Source organism: Schistocerca americana, chromosome 3 (assembly GCF_021461395.2).
Source record: "Schistocerca americana isolate TAMUIC-IGC-003095 chromosome 3, iqSchAmer2.1, whole genome shotgun sequence".
NCBI classification, from domain to species: domain Eukaryota; kingdom Metazoa; phylum Arthropoda; class Insecta; order Orthoptera; family Acrididae; genus Schistocerca; species Schistocerca americana.
Genome location: NC_060121.1, coordinates 983,683,426 through 983,705,676, shown reverse-complemented (window position 1 = coordinate 983,705,676; position 22,251 = coordinate 983,683,426). Strand labels below are relative to the sequence as shown.

General features: G+C 43.7%; 1 protein-coding gene across 1 annotated transcript in view; it reads right to left on the bottom strand.

Annotated features, from left to right (window-relative positions):
* The window catches only part of LOC124606611 (troponin C, isoallergen Bla g 6.0101-like), a 65,939-nt gene that overhangs the window by 37,101 nt on the left and 6,587 nt on the right, over positions 1 to 22,251 (bottom strand). Inside the window, exons 2-4 of the mRNA XM_047138596.1 lie at positions 17,537 to 17,564; positions 16,496 to 16,639; positions 114 to 233 (exon numbers count right to left, since the gene is read on the bottom strand). Coding sequence (XP_046994552.1) covers positions 114 to 233; positions 16,496 to 16,639; positions 17,537 to 17,564 — 292 coding nt within the window. The remainder of the gene's footprint in view (positions 1 to 113; positions 234 to 16,495; positions 16,640 to 17,536; positions 17,565 to 22,251) is intronic.

Sequence of the window (22,251 nt, the reverse complement as noted above, 5' to 3'; positions counted from 1 at the left end):
AATTGTCCCTTTGTGTTGAATTTGAATGCAATCTTTGAACACAGTGTCTGCACATCGAAAATAAACTAGGTTGATTCCTGAGGGTGGGCGTGCCGTTGCGGTCCACAACTCACCCTCCTTGTCGTACAGGCGGAAGGCCTCCCGCAGCTCCTCTTGCATCGCCTCCGCGTCCTCCTCAACCAGGAACCTGGCCGCCAGGATGACGAACTCGTCGAAGCCCAGCTGGCCCAAGCCTGCAACCACAGGAGGCAGCGTCTGAGGGGTCACTCTAGCTGAGGAGAGATGGTGGTTGTTGGGATGTTCAAGGGGGACTAAACAGCTAAGGTCATCAGTCCCCCAGCTAAGGAGAGACCAGCAAATCATGCAGCCGCGTGTCTGTGTGTGTTTCTGGAATGTAAACATTGGTTGGCTAGCGGGTAAGCAGGGGTGATGCTACAGATACGAAGAGCTGAGGGTCATTTCTCGGTCGGTTCTGCGATTTTATTGAGAGTTACTTTTTGCTTCTTTCACCTGAGGCCATGGTTTCTTAGTGCGAAAACTCTGATTGCGCTGTGTTTCGGAGTCCACGTTTAATTTTATGTTTCCACGTAACTAGCTATATACTCTTTATCGACTAGATTTGCTATTTACAGAATGAGATTTTCACTCTGCTGCGGAGTGTGCGCTGATATGAAACTTTCTGGCAGATTAAAACTGTGTGCCGGACCGAGACTCTAACTCGGGAGCTTTGCCTTTCGCGGGCAAGTGCTCTACCAACTGACCTACCCACGTCCTCACAGCTTTACTTCTGCCAGTACCTCGTCTCCTACCTTCCAAACTTTACAGAAGCTCTCCTGCGAACCTCGCAGAACATCCCCCAGGCTGTGGCTAAGCCATGTCTCCGCAATATCCTGTCTTTCAGGAGTGCTAGTTCTGCAAGGTTTGCAGGAGAGCTTCTGGAAAGTTTGGAAGGTAGGAGACGAGGTACTGGCGGAAGTAAAGCTGTGAGGACGGGCCGTGGGTCGTGCTTGGGTAGCTCAGATGGTAGAGCACTTGCCCGCGAAAGGCAAAGGTCCCGAGTTCGAGTCCGGCACACAGTTTTAATGTGCCAGGAAGTTTCATAGATTTGCTATTATTCCTACCTTTCTCACCTCAAAGTGATTTCCTGAATTACCATCCTCGACGAAACATCCGTACCCAAAGACTAGAAAGTTGCACAGGTCACACCAATATTCAAGAAAGGCAGTATGAGTAATCCACTAAGTTACAAGCCCATATCATTAACGTCGACATGGAGCAGGCTTTTAGAACATATATTGTGTTCGAACATTATGAATTACCTCGAAGAGAACGGTCTATTGAGACATAGTCACACGGATTTAGAAAACATTGTTCCTGTGAAACACAAATATCTCTTTACTCACACAAACTTTTGAGTGCTATTGACAAGGAGTTTCAAATTGATTCCGTATTTCTAGATTTCCAGAAGACTTTGGACACTGTACTCAACGGCTTGTAATCAAATTGCGTGCTTATGAAATATCATTTCAGTTATGCTACTGGATTCCTGATATCCTGTCAGAGAGGTCACAGTTCGTAGTAACGGGCGGACAATCGTAAAACAGGAGTCATATCTGGCGTCCCCCGAGGTAGTGTTGTAGGCCCTGTGCTGTTCCTTATCTATGTAAACGATTTAGGGTACAAATGGTTCTGACCACTATGGGACTTAACATCTGTGGCCATCAGTCCCCTAGGACTTACAACTACTTAAACCTAACTAACCTAAGGACATCACACACATCATCCGGCCGCGGTGGTCGTGCGGTTCTAGGCGCTCCAGTGCGGAGCCGCGCTGCTGCTACGGTCGCAGGTTCGAATCCTGCCTCGGGGATGGATATGTGTGATGTCCTTAGGTTAGTTAGGTTTAAGTAGTTCTAAGTTCTAGGGGACTGATGACCACAGCAGTTGAGTCCCATAGTGCTCAGAGCCATTTGAACCATCACACACATCCATGTCCGAGGCAGGATTCGAACCTGCGACGGTAGTAGTCGGGCGGTTCCGGAGTGAAGCGCGTAGAACTGCTCGGCCACTGCGGCCGGCTAGTGTGAGGTCATCCACATCAGTGCTAAAAGCAATCCGTTGACCTTCCGTTATTATTGTGAAGGTGGTGCGACGGAGTATCTGCCGGGCACTTATGTGTCCTTCTTTCCTCGTAATTCAGTTTTTGCATTACATCTCGATGTATCGTTTTCCTTAGAAATATCGCACTCATCTGCCCCTCGTAATATTGTCGTATTTCATGGAAGATGCCTTCATTTAGAATGTTGTACATGTAAACAATTTTTAACGTTGAACTGTAATATCATAATTGTCTGGCAAAATCCTTCCGGAAATTTCCACGTAGATGTGTAACTTAAGACTGCGTCCCCATGAGCAACAGTGACTTATATTTATCGTAAGTATTATATGTCATTTCACTTTCTGACCTCCCTCTATACAGAAAAACTTTTTCCACCATACTACGAATAACTTTAAGCAAAAGTAACATCGGCGATTAGTAACATGCAGTAGAGCTACTTAGGAACATTCTAACAGTGCACCAGGTGCAATATAAATTATCATTATTGTTTCGAAAGTGCTGAGGTACTGAATGTGGAAATCACTGTTTGGTTACAGAATGAAATCTTCACCCTGCACCGGTGTGTACGCTGATGTGAAATTTCCCGACAGCTTAAAACTGTGCGGGACCGAAACTCAAATTCGGGACCTTTCCCTTTCGCGGGCATACGTCCTACCGACATTGCTACCCAAGCACGACTCACACAGCCTTAACCTGCCCCAAATTCCATATCATGGCACACTCTGCTACAGAGTGAAAATTTCATTCTGGAAACATTCCGCAGGCTGTGGCTAAGTTATGTCTCCCAAATGTCCTTTCTTCCAGGAGTTTTGGAAGTATGAGATGAGCTACTGGGGGAAGTAAAGCTGTGAAGACAGGTCGTGAGTCGGGCTTGGGTAGCTCAGATGTTGCTATGAGGATTCAGGCGGTTTTTGGGTGCTATGTAAGCTTGGGACAGCTATTTAAGGTACAGTACAACACGCTTACCCTCCCAGCACTAGTAGGGGGCGTTTAGTCAACGACCAGATGAGGCGAATGCCATGTATATTAATACCATGCTGGAACGGTGGCACGGCAGGAATCACTCCCTTACGGGGACGATTATCGAAGAACTAGTACCAGCATCGCATCTTCTCCCAGTCAGTGTCGGCCATATACCTCCCCGGGTAACGTACGTGCGCACGTCCATCGCTGAACGTAGTTACGTTCTGGAGCATTTACCGACGTTCCGAGAGCCGAACTCGAAGGATGTGCACCATCTGCTTCTTCGACAGATCTGCAAACCGGAAATCCAACGAATGACAGAAAGAACGCAAAACATTTGGCGGATTCGCCCATGTGTCACGGACGACCACCAGCGAGGAGTTGGCTGTGAGGACTCTGGCGAGGAAGATCATAGCGTTCATGCGGCGCACTGTACATACAGCAATATCTTTCGAGACTGTACGTTTTCTAGAGGAAACGTATTTTCCGCATTATAAGACGAACGTAGTTGCGTGGATCACTGGTATGACGGTCCATTACGTATATAGAGATACACATATGAACGTACTGGATTACTGGCAATGCTTACAGGACGGACACATAAAACTCTTACAGCTACGAAAGTACAAGGACAGGCGTGCAAATTTCCTAGGAACGGTTTTTGCGGACCCTCCAGGTAGCTGGGGTGTGCCAGGTGGGCAAAGATGAGCGCCGGTGTTTGTGGAACCGAGCAAGATGAGTGATCAGCTAAGGAAAACTGCGCGAGTATGCGCCAGGAAGAACTAACAGTTGCACAGCTAGCAATGGGATGCTTCTTTAAATTTTGTTTTAATACACGAGGGCTATCCGGAAAGGAAGGAACGATAGGTCACCGAAGTGGAAACCACAGTGAAAATCAAAACTGTTTTATTTGCAACGGTTAGCTACACCTCCCAGCTACTTCTATAAACAGTCGCCGCTCAGACTTAGACATCCGTCGTAGCGTTGTACGAATTTTTCAATTCCCTCGTTATAGGAGACAGCCGCCAGTACTGTTCGACAATTTTCTACTGTGGACTGCAGCCCGTTTTCTGTGTCAAAATATTGTCTTTATAGCCAGCGGTTCATTTGAGCAGAGATGGACCTCAGGGGTAGCCAATTACAGACTGTATTGTGGGTGATCAAACACTCCCCACCGAAAACGCTGCAGGATTATCTTCATTGGCCCTGCAGAGTGCGGCCGAGAATTGTCGTGTAGAACGAACCGCATGACGGTTATGTTATGTGGATTGCATAGCTTCAGGCGAAATCTTTCCCCAGGCCCTCATGCTTGGCGGTAGACGCTAATTTCCAGGAATCTTTACGTTCTCACTGTCAGCTCAGAACTGAAAAGAGCGACATGAAGCGATCAACGGGCGTTGTAGACACAGTGCCCAACGCATCTGTGCAAAGCTTCATCAGATTTTCACTGTATTTTCCATTTTGCGGCCGATCAACCCTTACTTTCCGAATAACCCTCGTGCATAAACAAGTTTTTAAAGGTGCCGGAGGTGCCCTACTTTGACTTTGTTGTTATTTCCTGCTGCATTTTCGGACTGCAGCAAGGTTCCATCCAGGACTTATAATGTTATAACAACATATTATGGTTTTGTGAATAATAAAGCTTTTTGCTTCTCCTACATTTCTTAAAAAATAAAATAAAAAAAGTCGGCGGAGCTCTTCCTCGCGAGGGGCAAAGAGGCTGAGTTCGAGCCTCGTTCAGCACATAGTTTTTATCTGCCAAGAAGTTTCACTGTGTAGTTAGTCAATATAAAGAATTTAGATGGATCTTGTGGACTGGTATTTGCTTAAAGATTGTATGTATGTATCTTTGCTTAAAGATTGTATGTAGTGTGAGTACAAATTCATAATGGAAAAATTGTCTATAAAATATTACTGACCAAGAAATTTTTTCTTCACATTAATTCCTTCTATACTGTTGTCATACATTTCTGTTAGAGGTCGCTTATTCATTACCATAGATATTATTATTATACCATACAAATTTCAGTGTTTATCAACTGAGGATGTCTGGTTAGTGGTTGAAGGCCTTAATATTGCTTGCCCGCATCTCGTGGTCGTGCGGTAGCGTTCTTGCTTCCCACGCCCGGGTTCCCGGGTTCGAATCCCGGCGGGGTCAGGGATTTTCTCTGCCTCGTGATGGCTGGGTGTTGTGTGATGTCCTTAGGTTAGTTAGGTTTAAGTAGTTCTAAGTTCTAGGGGACTGATGACCTAAGATGTTAAGTCCCATAGTGCTCAGAGCCATTTGAACCATTTGAACCTTAATATTGCCATCTGAAACAATTGTATAAATAAGTAAATGATGCTTCGTCTTATCAGTATATAACACTTTTTAAAGAGGAATCTCAATGCACCGTTAGGAGACAATGCTATAACAGTTTATAAGCTAAACATAAAGATAAGTCCGAAGAAACAATCCAATCCTAAAAAAGAAGATCGAAACAGCTGTGAGAACTAAAGAATAAATAGTATAGATATTGGAAAGATTATAAACAAGAGACTGGCAGTAGTGGCTGTCGTATTATGAAGGTGACAGATTAGTTTTACAGAAGGAAGATGAATTTCCTGACGTACGCAAGTAGTTTTTAAAGTTTTTACGAGTAGCTGTGGAACTGTGACACCAATCTTTTTTTAATGGAACTAAATTTTTTGCAGTACCGAAAAGAGACATCGAAGAGCAATTCAACGACATAACGTATGTGAAACTTGTTCATATTGTAGCGCAAAGTTTCTATATTTGCAAAGACAGCCGCGCGGTTTGAGGCGCCATGTCACGGATTTGCACGGCCACTCGCGTCGGAGGTTCGAGTCCTCCCTCGGGCATGGATGTGTGTATTGTTCTCAGTATGAGTTCATTTAAGTAGTGTGTAAGTCTAGGGACCGATGACCTCAGCAGTTTGGTCCCTTAGGAATTCACATTTGAACATTTGTAAAGACAGATCACCAGGACTTGGCAGTATCTCAAAGCCTATCCGCAATACAAAATTTACGACATTCGCGTCAGTCGAATAGTGCTCCACTTTTTCGTCTGCCTTGTACACTGCCGGCCGGGGTGGCCGAGCGGTTCTAGGTGCTACATTCTTGAACCGCGCGACCGCTACGGTCGCAGGTTCGAATCCTGCCTCGGTGCTTGGATGTGTGTGATGTCCTTAGGTTAGTTAGGTTTAAGTAGCTCTACGTTCTAGGGGACTGACGACTTCAGTTGTTAAGTCCCAGGAACCGCGCGACCGCTACGGTCGCAGGTTCGAATCCTGCCTCGGGCATGGATGTGTGTGATGTCCTTAGGTTAGTTAGGTTTAAGTAGCTCTACGTTCTAGGGGACTGATGACCTCAGATGTTAAGTCCCACAGTGCTCAGAGTCATTTGAAGCATTTTGAAACTTGTACATTGCGAATGAATAGCTAAGCTGTCTGATCGCTAAAACAGCAAAAGACCGACCTACGGGCTTCAAGCGCACATGTGAACATATGAAACATATGAGAGTCACGTGTTCTCTTGCATTTCATTCTGTAGGGGAGACTGCGGAAGGGCGTGTGAGACGCTGTTACCTTGTTACTTTGTAAGGTAGTAGTTGGTTGGTTGTTTCGGGGAAGGAGACCAGACAGCGAGGTCATCGGTCTCATCGGAATAGGGGAGTATGGGGAAGGAAGTCGGCCGTGCCCTTTCAGAGGAACCATCCCGGCATTTGCCTGGAGCGGTTTAGGGAAATCACGGAAAACCTAAATCAGGATGGCCGGACGCGGGATTGAACCGTCGTCCTCCCGAATGCGAGTCCAGTGTCTAACCACTGCGCCACCTCGCTCGGTGTAAGGCAGTAGTACTTTGTACCTTACAAGGAGCCTTTCCCTCCAATATTACATGATTAAGCGACTACAAGGAGGTATGAAATAGGTACTAATTCGTTATTGATTAATTCATATTGTTTGTGCATTTTGGGTGACTGGGTAGAAGCAATTCTGTACTAGCTCAGTGTAAGAGAGAGTGGGAGCGTGTGGTTATACCAAGCAGTTTTCCTTCCGCGAAATTCTTAAGACGCATAGCTGAGGGCATGACTATCGGTCCGTGGTGGCAATCTTTGTAGAGTTCGGCGGTGAATAGGGGCAGCAGTTTAAATGTAGAGCACGCACGCATGGCGTGTAACCAACTTGACGCACATTGTTAGGTTATATTTCGTCGATGAAATAGGGAGATATTCCAGAAACTAAGTCGGAGATTGGTCGGAACGCGGAAGAAAGCGACTTCCAGAAACATGATTCGCCACCCACGTTTAAAGAGGAGGGGAACCGAGACTTGGTAGAGGAGACTTGGTAGAGAGATCGGACAGACTTGCCGTCTTGTGCTCTTTTGTAGTAGATAGCTGTTACGACACTGTACTTGCGGCTGTACTTGGCATTACCCGAGCTTCACCCCAAGGGCTGAGTTCGCGTCTGGTTCAGCAAAGAGTGATAGAGACCGCTTCAGCTGTTGTACAGTGAAGTTATAAGGTAGTACTGGTTGAGCAGTATTTTGACCGCAGTCAACCATTCAAGGTTTCCGAGTCATGTTCCAGAGATCTGAGAGGCTTCAGCAGAGCTGTTGGCGCCGAGGAGGAGCCTTCTGTATTGCCGCATTTCTACGATACCTGTGATATGCATACGGTCTGACGATGATTAATCTGATGTTGTTCACAGCTGGTCACACGTGGCAAAGGCTAGAACGTTGTATTTCACTTTTGACTTGCTGTTTAGCAATGTGGTTTTGCGATTTGTGAAAATTTCATGCTGATGAAGGCACCCCTAGTAGGTGTCTAAATGTAGGTCAATGTACCTACCAATCATGTGCAACCGGTTGGCTGTAAAATACTATGTTGAAAGTAGTATACGGTTGCTAAGTAACAGCCATGTTTAAAACTATAACTATTCTTTCGGCACTCACATTTCACATTGCTTACTAGGGTATATTTCTTACATTGGGTGTGATGTCAGTCATTCCATGTGTATTATCAGCAGATTGCAAGCGTTAAACAGGGCAGGGCTAAGCAGTGAAGGACCAATACCAAGGCAGCGAAAATCTGTACTTGCTAATATTTCAGAGAATATTAATTTTGTCAGTGATTTCAATATCTACGGGTTCAGTATTAAAAAGATGTGGTGAAGATAACAGCATTGGTTCTTTCGTAGGTAGTAATTTACCCCGCTTGAGGGGCATGAAAGGGAAGCAGTGGTTGGGAAGGGAGTAAGACAGGGTTGTAGCCTCTCCCCAATGTTATTCAATCTGTATATTGAGCAAGCAGTAAAGGAAACAAAAGAAAAATTCGGAATAGGTATTAAAATCCATGGAGAAGAAATAAAAACTTTGAGGTTCGCCGATGACATTGTAATTCTGTCAGAGACAGCAAAGGACTTGGAAGAGCAGTTGAACGGAATGGACAGTGTCTTGAAGGGAGGATATAAGATGAACATCAACAAAAACAAAACGAGGGTAATGGAATGTAGTCGATTTAAGTCGGGTGATGCTGAGGGAATTACATTAGGAAATGAGACACTTAAAGTAGTAAAGGAGTTTTGCTATTTGGGGAGCAAAATAACTGATGATGGTCGAAGTAGAGAGGGTATAAAATGTAGACTGGCAATGGCAAGGAAAGCATTTCTGACGAAGAGAAATTTGTTAACATCGAGTATAGATTTAAATGTCGGGAAGTTGTTTCTGAAAGTATTTGTATGGAGTGTAGCCATGTATGGAAGTGAAACATGGACGATAAATAGTTAGGACAAGAAGAGAATAGAAGCCTTTGAAATGTGATGCTACAGAAGAACGCTGAAGATTAGATGGGTAGATCACGTAACTAATGAGGAAGTATTGAATAGGATTGGGGAAAAGAGGAGTTTGTGGCACAACTTGACAAGAAGAAGGGATCGGTTGGTAGGACATGTTCTGAGGCATCAAGGGATCACCAATTTTGTATTGGAGGGCAGCGTGGAGGGTAAAAATCGTAGAGGAAGACCAAGAGATGAATACACTAAACAGATTCAGAAGGATGTAGGCTGCAGTACGTATTGGGAGATGAAGAAACTTGCACAGGATAGAGTAGCATGGAGAGCTGCATCAAGCCAGTCTCAGGACTGAAGACCACAACAACAACAATTTACCCTGATCATTTAATTTACTTGTGTTTGATTTTTTGATGCAGTATGACTTTTGAGTCAGTTTGAAGGGGACAGGCAACTTGTCTGCTTATCCTGAATAACTAATTTTCCGCAGGATAATTCTAGGTAACGGATGAGCAAACCATTGGCATTTTGCCAGATTAATGCAAATAAGATTAATGAGCTCTTACTGGGGGTACATATATCTGTCAAGGCACTCATCACATTGCATTATAAAATCTATTGCGTTAAAGAAGCACTCCGTCTTGGGGTCACAAGTGGCCCATCGGGACCATCCGACCGCTGTGTCATCCTCAGATGAGGATGGGGATGGGCGTGTGGTCAGCACACCGCTCTCCCGGTCGTTATGATGGTTTTCTTTGTCCGGAGCCGCTACTATTCGGTCGAGTAGCTCCTCAATGGGCATCACGAAGCTGAGTGCACCCCGAAAAATGGCAACAGCGCATGGTCACCCATCCAAGTGCCGGCCACGCCCGAGAGCGCTTAACTTCGGTGATCTGACGGGAACCGGTGTATCCACTGCGGCAAGGCCGTTGCCATTGCGTTAAATAGATCACTAATAATATACCTATGCCCAGTCCCCAGCATCACTAGCCAATGGCGTGAACGTTAGAGCCATAGGGGACGATCAGAAAGTTTCAGTTCGAAGACTGTACAGTTCAGAAGGTCGTACAGTCCAGAATCGGTATTGCCAATGTGGCAAAATCTCAGTGAGCATTGAGACAATTATCCCACCAACGCACCAGTTTGATGATAAACATTTGGTAAAACACCGTATCGTGCTGCGTGAAGGAATCCGTATCTGCCTACTGCATATCCTCGTCCAAAATGAATCTTCGACACTTCAAGGCCTTTTTTAAGTTGCCGATGGTGTGATAATTGCATGGGGAGAGATCAGTATTATAGGGCGGGTGTTCGACTGCCTCCCATTTGAGTTGGCGTAACGTCTGCCTTACGATATCTGAGATATGGGAATGTGTATTATATACTTGTCGCACCATTCCACAACGTTGGTTTCCGACAGATACGCTGCCCCGTACACATTATTCATTCTCCAGTGGATGTCTGTCAGTGTTTATCATTCGACAGCTAAGAAAAGAATAACAGCATGTTGGTCCTGTTTGGACCCGTTCGGTAATAACGTCGCTATAGTTCACACTTCCGCATTTACGACAGACACGTCCGAAAAGCTCGAATGCCACACTAATTCCTTACCTGAATGTTGGTGCTTATATACCCGCATCGGAGTCGCGCTGCGTTGTGTACAAGCTGTAGCAACGACATACATCGGAATTTTTTGTTCGCCTCTATATTTGATCTAGACTCGCAAATGTTGTGTCATTTAAGTTCCCAGTGCCACAGTAAAGTATAAAGTTCCATAAAATAAAAAATTCAGTTTCATAATTAGGTGTCTATCAAGGCCAGAAAGCTTATTGCCCCCTATAACTTATGGAAATGAAATGAAATGAGCGTATGGCATTGTTGGCTGGGAGGCCCCGTCCAGGGAAGTTTGGCCGCCGAGTGCGAGTCTTAATTTCAGTCGACGCCACACTGGCTGACTTGCGTGCCGGTGATGGAGATGAAATGATTGTGAGGACAACACAACACCCAGTCCACGAGTAAACATGGGTCTACAATGCATATCTGAAGAGCTAAGGGCACCTGTTCAGTAGAAGAGATGAGTTTGACAGTACCGAAGATGAACAAGAGCACTCAGCTGTCAGGGAATGCACTTTAAAACCCAAGTTCATTAGACTTTTTTTCGTGTTTTGGCCCATACTACCATCTCTCAAAATATGGAAAGCAAAGATTTTGCAGTAGAAGAGATTTGTTTCACAGCGTCGAAGCTGAGGAAGTACTTATAGCTCTTAAGGCATGGATTGTTGAGCCCATGTTTAATAAAATTTTTGTCTTAGAATGATCGTTCATGTCATACCTCTACTGACTGTTCCTGCTGGGACGCCCTGCAGATATTGCGTTCCCTAACAAAATACAAAATTAGTTACTGTGATCGTTTCATACCTTTGGTTACTGATAATAACTTGACACCAGTGCCTATGAGTTTTAATTCCTACATTACAGTACTGAAGACGATCATTATGTGATTGAAAATCGATTGTGTTGTCAATAAACCATCAAAATTACGGCCAACGCTGACCTTCCTTCTAAAAGACAAAACGTCAAATACACAGGAATCTGAAACGAAGATCCTCGACTAAGCCGGCCGGAGTGGCCGTGCGGTTCTAGGCGCTGCAGTCTGGAGCCGAGCCACCGCTACGGTCGCAGGTTCGAATCCTGCCTCGGGCATGGATGTGTGTGATGTCCTTAGGTTAGTTAGGTTTAATTAGTTCTAAGTTCTAGGCAACTGATGACCTCAGAAGTTACGTCGCATAGTGCTCAGAGCCTCGACTGAGTGAAAGCGTGCATGCTACTGTAAAGTTAGAGTAAAGAAGACACAAAACAGAAGTAGACCTCACACAGGACAATTTGTTGCCTCATTTGGCCATTTCTCACCCTTCGTGTGGCCATGGAAAAACTGACAAAATTTTCCCTCACATCTCTTATTAAGTTTATCTTAATTACACTGAATACTTTCAAGCAAATAAACCCTTTTTTGCAGAACTAGACTTCACGCTGGTCAACTTGATACCCCATTTGTCCACTTCCGACTCTTCGTTTGATTATGAAAATTCGGACAAAAATCTACTGTGCAATATATTGGGAGTCTTATTTTCGTACCATTCAATCATTTGACCAACCCCATCTGCTTAAATTCACTGTAATTGATGAAGTGTAGCAATATAGACAAAAACGATAAACTCATTTGAAGTAAATTGATGATGTCAGACTACATAAACAAGTAAATCAATATTAAGCAACACGAAAGAGGATTGTAGGAAGACTACGTACAAGAAAGACTGTAGAGCGAGCTGCTCATATATCTCGCCTTATTCGTGTTGTACAGTAAAGAAGAACAACCTGAAGACAAATATTGGAATATTTATTATTTTGTCTTGGATATGAACTAAACTTTTCAACATTAATGGAAATAGAGGCAACAAATTTGCTGTGGTAGAGCCTTAACCAAAATCATTTTGAATATCGCGTCAGATAGCACATAAGAAAAGTGCTTAGATTTTAGAACAAATAATGTCACATATTTTTGGTATCTATTGCAGAGCGTAATTCAAGCGTCATGTTTCTTAACAAAAAAAGCCGTTATCTTAGAAAATTGTTACGAATCTGTCCCACTGTATCTATTTGTCATCTTCATTTCCATCTCTCTTCCCTCTTTCATCACCGGAGCTGTTTTATTTCCCCCTTATCCTCTCTCTCTCTCTCTCTCTCTCTCTCTCTCTCTCTCTCGTTCTTAACTTTCTCTTTCGTGTGTCTCCCTGTGTCTCATTTTCTCTCACTATGATTTTCTGTCAGAAGTCATGTCTCTCTGTATCGCACACACTCACACATACATACACACTACAAACAAACATATCCTTTCTCTCTTTCTGTATCTCGTTAACTCACTCTATCCCCTCTGACGTGACACTTCACTTCATTTATAGTTTCCTGACACGTGTGTATTAGTTACGTCATTTACAGTTTCAGAGCTGGGAGATACTGAATAAATCTTAAATGAATGTGGTTCTGTTAATCGCACGCAGCTTTATCATAATGTAGTTTTCGATAGCAGTTGTTGAGCCTTGTGCATCAGTTTCTGAAGCTATGTATAGCATTTCTGTTAAATACAGGGCTATTACAAATGATTGAAGCGATTTCATAAATTCACTGTAGCTCCATTCATTGACATATGGTCACGACACACTACAGATACGTAGAAAAACTCATAAAGTTTTTTCGGCTGAAGCCGCACTTCAGGTTTCTGCCGCCAGAGCGCTCGAGAGCGCAGTGAGACAAAATGGCGACAGGAGCCGAGAAAGCGTATGTCGTGCTTGAAATGCACTCACATCAGTCAGTCATAACAGTGCAACGACACTTCAGGACGAAGTTCAACAAAGATCCACCAACTGCTAACTCCATTCGGCGATGGTACGCGCAGTTTAAAGCTTCTGGGTGCCTCTGTAAGGGGAAATCAACGGGTCGGCCTGCAGTGAGCGAAGAAACAGTTGAACGCGTGCGGGCAAGTTTCACGCGTAGCCCGCGGAAATTGGCTCATGCCGCAACTGGAGACCGACAGCGCCGACTTCATCTTTCAACAGGATGGTGCTGCACCGCACTTCCATCATGATGTTCGGCATTTCTTAAACAGGAGATCGGAAAACCGATGGATCGGTCGTGGTGGAGATCATGATCAGCAATTCATGTCATGGCCTCCACGCTCTCCCGACTTAACCCCATGCGATTTCTTTCTGTGGGGTTATGTGAAAGATTCAGGGTTTAAACCTCCTCTACCAAGAAACGTGCCAGAACTGCGAGCTCGCATCAACGATGCTTTCGAACTCATTGATGGGGACATGCTGCGCCGAGTGTGGGAGGAACTTGATTATCGGCTTGATGTCTGCCGAATCACTAAAGGGGCACATATCGAACATTTGTGAATGCCTAAAAAATCTTTTTGAGTTTTTGTATGTGTGTGCAAAGCATTGTGAAATTATCTCAAATAATAAAGTTATTGTAGAGCTGTGAAATCGCTTCAATCATTTGTAATAACCCTGTAATAATTTCTCACAATTCTGTTCAAAAATTCGTAGATTCTAAAGAGATATTCGGCAGCGATGGAAACAGAAATCAAATTAACATCTCACAACAATCATATAAGAACAATACAAATTTTATAGTAATGAATTTAACTAAGAGTGTTTGTAGGGCGCAACATTTTGTTGATACGAAAAAGTTTGTAAATTACAAAATTATCTCAGAGACTCAATCACTCTTTTATTTCTGTTGTCTTTGTTTTGTCCGCAACGTTGGCGGACCCGTGATTACAGAGGGGTAGTTCTTTGTGCAGGTTCATGGACAGTGAATGTATTAACGTGGGAATGGTCGCTAGTGTACTATAAAAATGGTTCAAATTGCTCTGAGCACTATGCGACTTAACTTCTGAGGTCATCAGTCGCCTAGAACTTAGAACTAATTAAACCTAACTAATCTAAGGACACCACACACATCCATGCCCGAGGCAGGATTCGAACCTGCGACCGTAGCGGACACGCGGTTCCAGACTGAAGCGCCTTTAACCGCACGGCCACACCGGCCGGCAGTGTACTATAACATGTATATAATTTTAAACATCGATAAACAACAGTAACTGGTATGAAAAGCCATTTGAAAAAATTTATTTCTTTGTAGAAGCAACAACCTAAGGATCATTCTTTTGAATTAGGAAAATGGATCTAAGAAAAAACTATAATGCAACACAAACAATAAAGATTGCAAGATTAATATAAAATCTTAGTATTGTTTTCAGTTAACATTGAAATCCGTATCTGCTGAGACTGTTTCTTCTTAAGCTTATCCATTACAGATCTTTAAGGACTCGCGACTGTTTAGTCAAGATAAATACAGAAAACTGCAACCAGTCACTTTTTTGAATTAGTTATTTATTGCATGAACCGGTTTTCGAATGTTTATAGGCTCATCCTCAAACGGTGCATATGAGTTGTTCTGTGGAATGGAGAACCTCAATGTGACAGTGGAGAAAACTATTCGTACAGATCCTTCATCACTGAAGACATGTGGGATATAATGGATATAATGACTCTAGGAACAGGTGATACATAAAAGTATATCCAGACTTTTGTTGTGTATTTTATGTTAAGGCAGAATTCGTTATCGTGCATACTCGTAGGAGGGTACAAATTGTAGATGTTTCAAAGTGGCCCTGAGGCAAAAAGCATGTTCCACCGACACGTCACAGAGCATTACATTTTGAAATAGCTACAGTATGCACCCTCCTGAAGGTGAGTCTGTGATGATTCGAAAAACGGTTCATGCAATCAATAACTATTTCAAAAAAAGCGACGGGTTGGAGTTTTCTGGATTTAAATTTTTTTTACATAAGGTGCTTACAAGGGAACCTCCCCATCGCACCCCCCTCAGATTCAGTTATAAGTTGGCACAGTGGATAGGCCTTGAAAAACTGAACACAGATCAATCGAGAAAACAGGAAGAAGTTGTATGGAACTCTGAAAAATTAAGCAAAATATACAAACTGAGTAATTCATGCGAATGATAGGGAACACCATCTGGGGTAGACTCCACTTAGGAGCGCCGTGTTCCCGAGGTTAGCGTGAGCAACTGCAGAGCGAGAGGTCCTTGGTTCAAATCTTCCTTCGAGCGAAAATTTTAATTTTTTATTTTCAGACAATTATCAAAGTTCAGGCACTCACACATAATCAACTTCGCTCTCCAAAATTCCAGGACATGTTCAGTTTTGCTTGGACATATGCAGGATTTGACGGTCTACACACGGAAAAATTTGAAAACGTTAAAAACATATGTTTTAACAGAGCACAGGGAAAAGTGAGCGACTTTGAAACTGTTAGATTCATTTATTGCAGTTTATGTGACAAACTCTTATGTTTTCATCACTTTTTTGGGAGTAATTATCACATCCACAAGAAAACCTAAAGCGGGCAAGGTAGAAGAATGTTTTTTCCCATTCGCCAAGTGTACAAGTTATGTGGGTCGACAACATATTCCTGTCATGTGACGCACATGCCGTCACCAGTGTCGTATAGAATATATCAGACGTGTTTTCCTGTGGAGGAATCTGTTGACCTATGACCTTGCGATCAAAAGTTTTCGGTTCTCATTGAAGAGTCACGTCCTTTCGTCTACTAATCGCACGGTTTTGCGGTGCGGTCGAAAAACACAGACACTAAACTTATTACAGTGAACAGAGACGTCAATGAACGAATGGACAGATCATAACTTTGCGAAAATAAAGAAAACTTTTTCGCTCGGGGTAGACTTGAACCAAGGACCCCTCGTTCCGCAGCTGCTCACGCTAACCACGGGACCACGGCGCTCCTGCGATCAGATTATGCTTGATGTTGCCTATCTCGCACATGGACTACTCAGTTTGTATATTTTGCTTATTTTTTCATAGTTCCACACAACTTCTTCCTGTTTTCTCGATTGATCTGTGTTCAGGTTTTCAAGGCCTATCCACTGTGCCAACTTATAACGAAATCTGAGGGGGGTGCGATGGGGAGGTTCCCTTGTTAGTGTCCGTTAAGTGTCGGGATACTGTAGTACTTTTGCTCACCGTCTGCGTCCAGCTCGTCGACGACCTCCTGCAGCGTGTCCGCGTCCAGCTTGATACCCAGCATGTCCAGGATGGTCTGCACCGTGTCTATGGTGATGTAGCCCTTCTTCTCGTGGTCAAAGGCATCGAACGCCTTTTTCAGGACTGGAGCAGAAAACGAATGGCCGTTATGACAACTACATTTCAGCATTCCTTTCGCAAGCTATGAATAAAATGTAGCAATTGGATTGGAATCTTTGCTCTGTGGAATGGAAAACCTCAATCTGACCGCGAAGAAAACTGTTCATACAAACTCTCAATCACTAAATACTTGGGGGAACTTACATGTGGTGGATATAATGACTTCAGTGTCAAGTATTAGATAAAAGTATATTTTAGGTTAATGTTGAATTCGTTATCGCGTAAATTGCACCAACCGAAAAGTTTCTCTGAAGCAACATATTGGTTTCGCATGCTGTTGTAGAGAATGCTCGCATCTAGATATCTCCTACACCGTCCTGTCACCTAATGGTAAAAAAGTCAGCGACTGATCATGGTGATCAAACGGTTTCAGTTGAAGTGCTTTGATGTTGGGCAGCTTGAAAATGGTTGTCAGAGGATTGAAGACTGCGACAGCTGGATACTAAATTCCAAGTTTGATATGCGCAATTATTTGGTGTACGTTTTCAGTAATTGGGAAGTCAACGACTCTAATGTTTGACGAGCGTAACCTGTCAGATCCATAGACAATGACCAGTTTCGTGTCCATTTGTGTAATAAGAAAAATATAATAAGAAGAACTGATTATTTTTTTCCTCCATTAGTGCATGCAGATTCCCACACGTACGTGCCCGCAACTTCAAAATGGACGTTTACTTAAAGCAAGTCGAGACTTAAAACAAAATTAAATTTAAAATTCAGCAGTGATAGAAGTTGGCCCTGTGGCATCCTCTATCTTGTTGATGTTACGGCTACTGCTCTCAAAATAGGTTTTTTCCCTTGGCCAGCAATTCCATTCGATAAGTGACGTTGATGGATCAGCAAGATTTGTGTTCTACTCACCTTGTATCTGTTCTGGAGGAAGGTCATCCTGAAATAAGAAACAACAGAATTAGTGACGGGTGCGTAAAATCCAAAGTGTTTATAGCGACTGAAAATCAAGGCAATAGCTGAGAAATATTTTAGCCTGAAAAACTGCCTTGAAATGATAAATTATAAATAAATATAAGTTATGTAAATTAAATACTGTTTTTTGCGACGCCAATGAACGGGTTATTAGCTTTTATCTTTATTTGAAAGCATCTTCAGTGGTCACTGTAACAAAATGGTTTTTCTTACAGTTTTGTTTGCTAGGATCGTGAACAGTTCATATGTTTTAAGTTACTTCTATAAACAGTATTAAATATTATACGTACTCACGGTTTTCTGTTGCTTAAGTCATTCTTCCTGTTCTTCTACATATATGTTGTAGATTTTAGCACACAGAACTTTCACTGACAGTAAATATATTCACGGTTTTGTGTTGTGACGAACGACTGCCATCTCTCCTTTTCGAGTGATTTTGTTTTGCTATTGCGGGATGCATTCGTCATTTGCTTTCATAGCAGGTTGATCGTCTGCTGCTGCTCTGTATGTACGAGTGTTTATATTTTTTGGCTAGTGTATGTGTTCATATTTTCCGACAGGTGTGTGTGTGTGTGTGTGTGTGTGTGTGTGTGTGTGTGTGTGTGTGTGTGTGTGTGTGTGTCTGTGTGTGTGACCGTGTGTGTCTGTGTATTTGAAGGTAGCTAACATGTTCTAACTACTGTGTGTGTAAATTATTAGCCGGCCTGGGTGGCCGAGCGGTTCTAGGCGCTACAGTCTGGAACCGCGCGACCGCTACGGTCGCAGGTTCGAATCCTGCCTCGGGCATGGATGTGTGTGATGTCCTTAGGTTAGTTACGTTTCAGTAGTTCTAAGTTCTAGGGGACTGATAACCTCAGAAATTAAGTCCCGTAGTGCTCAGAGCCATTTGAATCTTTTTTTTTTTTTTTTTTGTAAATTATTCCTTTGCTATGGTACAGTAGTAGGTGATATAGGGTGGGGATACTACCAAGTTTGTGGTATTATTTTGTGATGTCTATGGGGGTTTCTCTTTATCTATAATATATTTTATTAATTCAAATAACGTTTGGTTGCTGGTGTTTATCTGGTAATTTATTATGTGTTTCCTCTCTGTTATAGCTGTTTGGACTTGGAAGTTCTATTGTAGGGATAGCACATGCTTTTTGTTACTAAATCTGACTGTTTTCATTCCCTGTTCAGTTGCGGTGGGGCGGAGGTTTTATTGCTGAAGGTGCTCTGCAAATATTGAATGGCTGGTACCATACTTCTAGGCCTTTTTATATTCTTTATACCTTATTTCAAGGGTCTGTTGATCTGCCCTGAGTACAGAGCATCGCATCTGTCACACTGGAGTTGGTAAATGCCAGATTTTTGGTGTAAATCAGTGTGATCTTCCTTCTTTAGACATTTCTGTATTGATTTATAACAACTCAATACAAAATAGTGCAAAGAAGTAGATGACACTGACATACACCAAAAATCTCGGTGCAGAAAAGTGTAAAGAAGGAAGATGACACTGATGTATACAAAAAATCTAACTGCAAAAAAGTCTAAAGAAGGAATATGACACCGACATATACCAAAAATTTGCCATTTATAATAACTCAGTACAAAAGTAGCCAAAGAAGGAAGATGATACTGACATATACCAAAAATCTGGCATGTATAATAACTCAGTACTTGAATATTTAAACAATGTGTAATTTAAGTATCTAGTGGTACAGCTACGAATTGGTAAATGAAATGGGACAAACAAAATAAATCAAAAGCACAGAAGGCGACTCCAACATTGATGCATCTTTTATCTCGTATAGGGACCATGAGAATAAGATTTGAGAGATCGTAAAGTCTACCGAGTCACATAAACAGCCGTTTTTCTCTCGCTGAGTAAGTAGATGAAAGCGGACTGAAGCAAAGCGTTTCTGAAGAAGATAAATTTGTTAACATCGAGTATAGATTCAAGTGTCAGGAAGTCGTTTCTGAAAGTATTTGTATGGAGCGTAGCCACGTATGGAAGTGAAACATGGACGATAAATAGTTTGGACAAGAAGAGAATAGAAGCTTTCGAAATGTGGTGGTACAGACGAATGCTGAAGATTAGATGGGTAGATCACATAACTAATGAGGAAGTATTGAATAGGATTGGGGAGGACAGAAATTTGTGGCACAACTTGACTAGAAGAAGGGATCGGTTGGTAGGATATGTTTTGAGGCATCAAGGGATCACAAATTTAGCATTGGAGGGCAGCGTGGAGGGTAAAAATCGTAGAGGGAGACCAAGAGATGGATACACTAACCAGATTCAGAAGGATGGAATCTGCAGTAAGTACTGGGAGATGAAGAAGCTTGCACAGGATAGAATAGCATGGGGAGCTGCATCAAACCAGTCTCAGGACTGAAGACTACAACAACAACAATATGGTACATGTGGTTTATTTATTTATTGGCATCAGTCTTCTCACTGGTTTCATGACCCGTCACAATTTTCTATCCCTGTACTTCAGAGTACTGCTTGCACTCATCGTACTCAATTATTTGCTGGATGTATTCCAAGCTCTGTGTTCCGCTACAGTTTTTACCCTCTACAAATCACTCTAGAACCATGGTAGTTATTCCCCGATGTTTAACAGACATCATAACATCTTAGCATTCTGTCCCTTCTAGTCAGTGTTGCCCATATGACCCTTTCTTCGTCGATTCAGCAGAGGGCCACTTCAGATTGTACCTTCGTACTGAGATCAACATATGCTGTGTTAGATGTTCCAGTGAATATATATATATATATATATATATATATATATATATATATATACTCCTGGTAATGGAAAAAAGAACACATTGACACCGGTGTGTCAGACCCACCATACTTGCTCCGGACACTGCGAGAGGGCTGTACAAGCAATGATCACACGCACGGCACAGCGGACACACCAGGAACCGCGGTGTTGGCCGTCGAATGGCGCTAGCTGCGCAGCATTTGTGCACCGCCGCCGTCAGTGTCAGCCAGTTTGCCGTGGCATACGGAGCTCCATCGCAGTCTTTAACACTGGTAGCATGCCGCGACAGCGTGGACGTGAACCGTATGTGCAGTTGACGGACTTTGAGCGAGGGCGTATAGTGGGCATGCGGGAGGCCGGGTGGACGTACCGCCGAATTGCTCAACACGTGGGGCGTGAGGTCTCCACAGTACATCGATGTTGTCGCCAGTGGTCGGCGGAAGGTGCACGTGCCCGTCGACCTGGGACCGGACCGCAGCGACGCACGGATGCACGCCAAGACCGTAGGATCCTACGCAGTGCCGTAGGGGACCGCACCGCCACTTCCCAGCAAATTAGGGACACTGTTGCTCCTGGGGTATCGGCGAGGACCATTCGCAACCGCCTCCATGAAGCTGGGCTACGGTCCCGCACACCGTTAGGCCGTCTTCCGCTCACGCCCCAACATCGTGCAGCCCGCCTCCAGTGGTGTCGCGACAGGCGTGAATGGAGGGACGAATGGAGACGTGTCGTCTTCAGCGATGAGAGTCGCTTCTGCCTTGGTGCCAATGATGGTCGTATGCGTGTTTGGCGCCGTGCAGGTGAGCGCCACAATCAGGACTGCATACGACCGAGGCACACAGGGCCAACACCCGGCATCATGGTGTGGGGAGCGATCTCCTACACTGGCCGTACACCACTGGTGATCGTCGAGGGGACACTGAATAGTGCACGGTACATCCAAACCGTCATCGAACCCATCGTTCTACCATTCCTAGACCGGCAAGGGAACTTGCTGTTCCAACAGGACAATGCACGTCCGCATGTATCCCGTGCCACCCAACGTGCTCTAGAAGGTGTAAGTCAACTACCCTGGCCAGCAAGATCTCCGGATCTGTCCCCCATTGAGCATGTTTGGGACTGGATGAAGCGTCGTCTCACGCGGTCTGCACGTCCAGCACGAACGCTGGTCCAACTGAGGCGCCAGGTGGAAATGGCATGGCAAGCCGTTCCACAGGACTACATCCAGCATCTCTACGATCGTCTCCATGGGAGAATAGCAGCCTGCATTGCTGCGAAAGGTGGATATACACTGTACTAGTGCCGACATTGTGCATGCTCTGTTGCCTGTGTCTATGTGCCTGTGGTTCTGTCAGTGTGATCATGTGATGTATCTGACCCCAGGAATGTGTCAATAAAGTTTCCCCTTCCTGGGACAATGAATTCACGGTGTTCTTATTTCAATTTCCAGGAGTGTATATAGGGTGAGTCACCTAACATTACCGCTGGATATATTTCGTAAACCACATCAAATACTGACGAATCGATTTTACAGACCGAACGTGAGGAGAGGGGCTAGTGTAATTGGTTACTTCAAACCATAAAAAAATGCACGGAAGTATGTTTTTTAACACAAACCTACGTTTTTTTTAAATGGAACCCCGTTAGTTTTGTTAGGACATCTGAACATATAAACAAATACGTAAACAGTGCCGTTTGTTGCATTTTAAAATGTCAATTACATCCGGAGATATTGTAACCTAAAGTTGACGCTTGAGTACCACTCCTCCGCTGTTCGATCGTGTGTATCGGAGAGCACCGAATTACGTAGGGATCCAAAGGGAACGGTGATGGTCCTTAGGTACAGAAGAGACTGGAAGAGCACATTACGTCCACATGCTAACACCTTTTTATTGG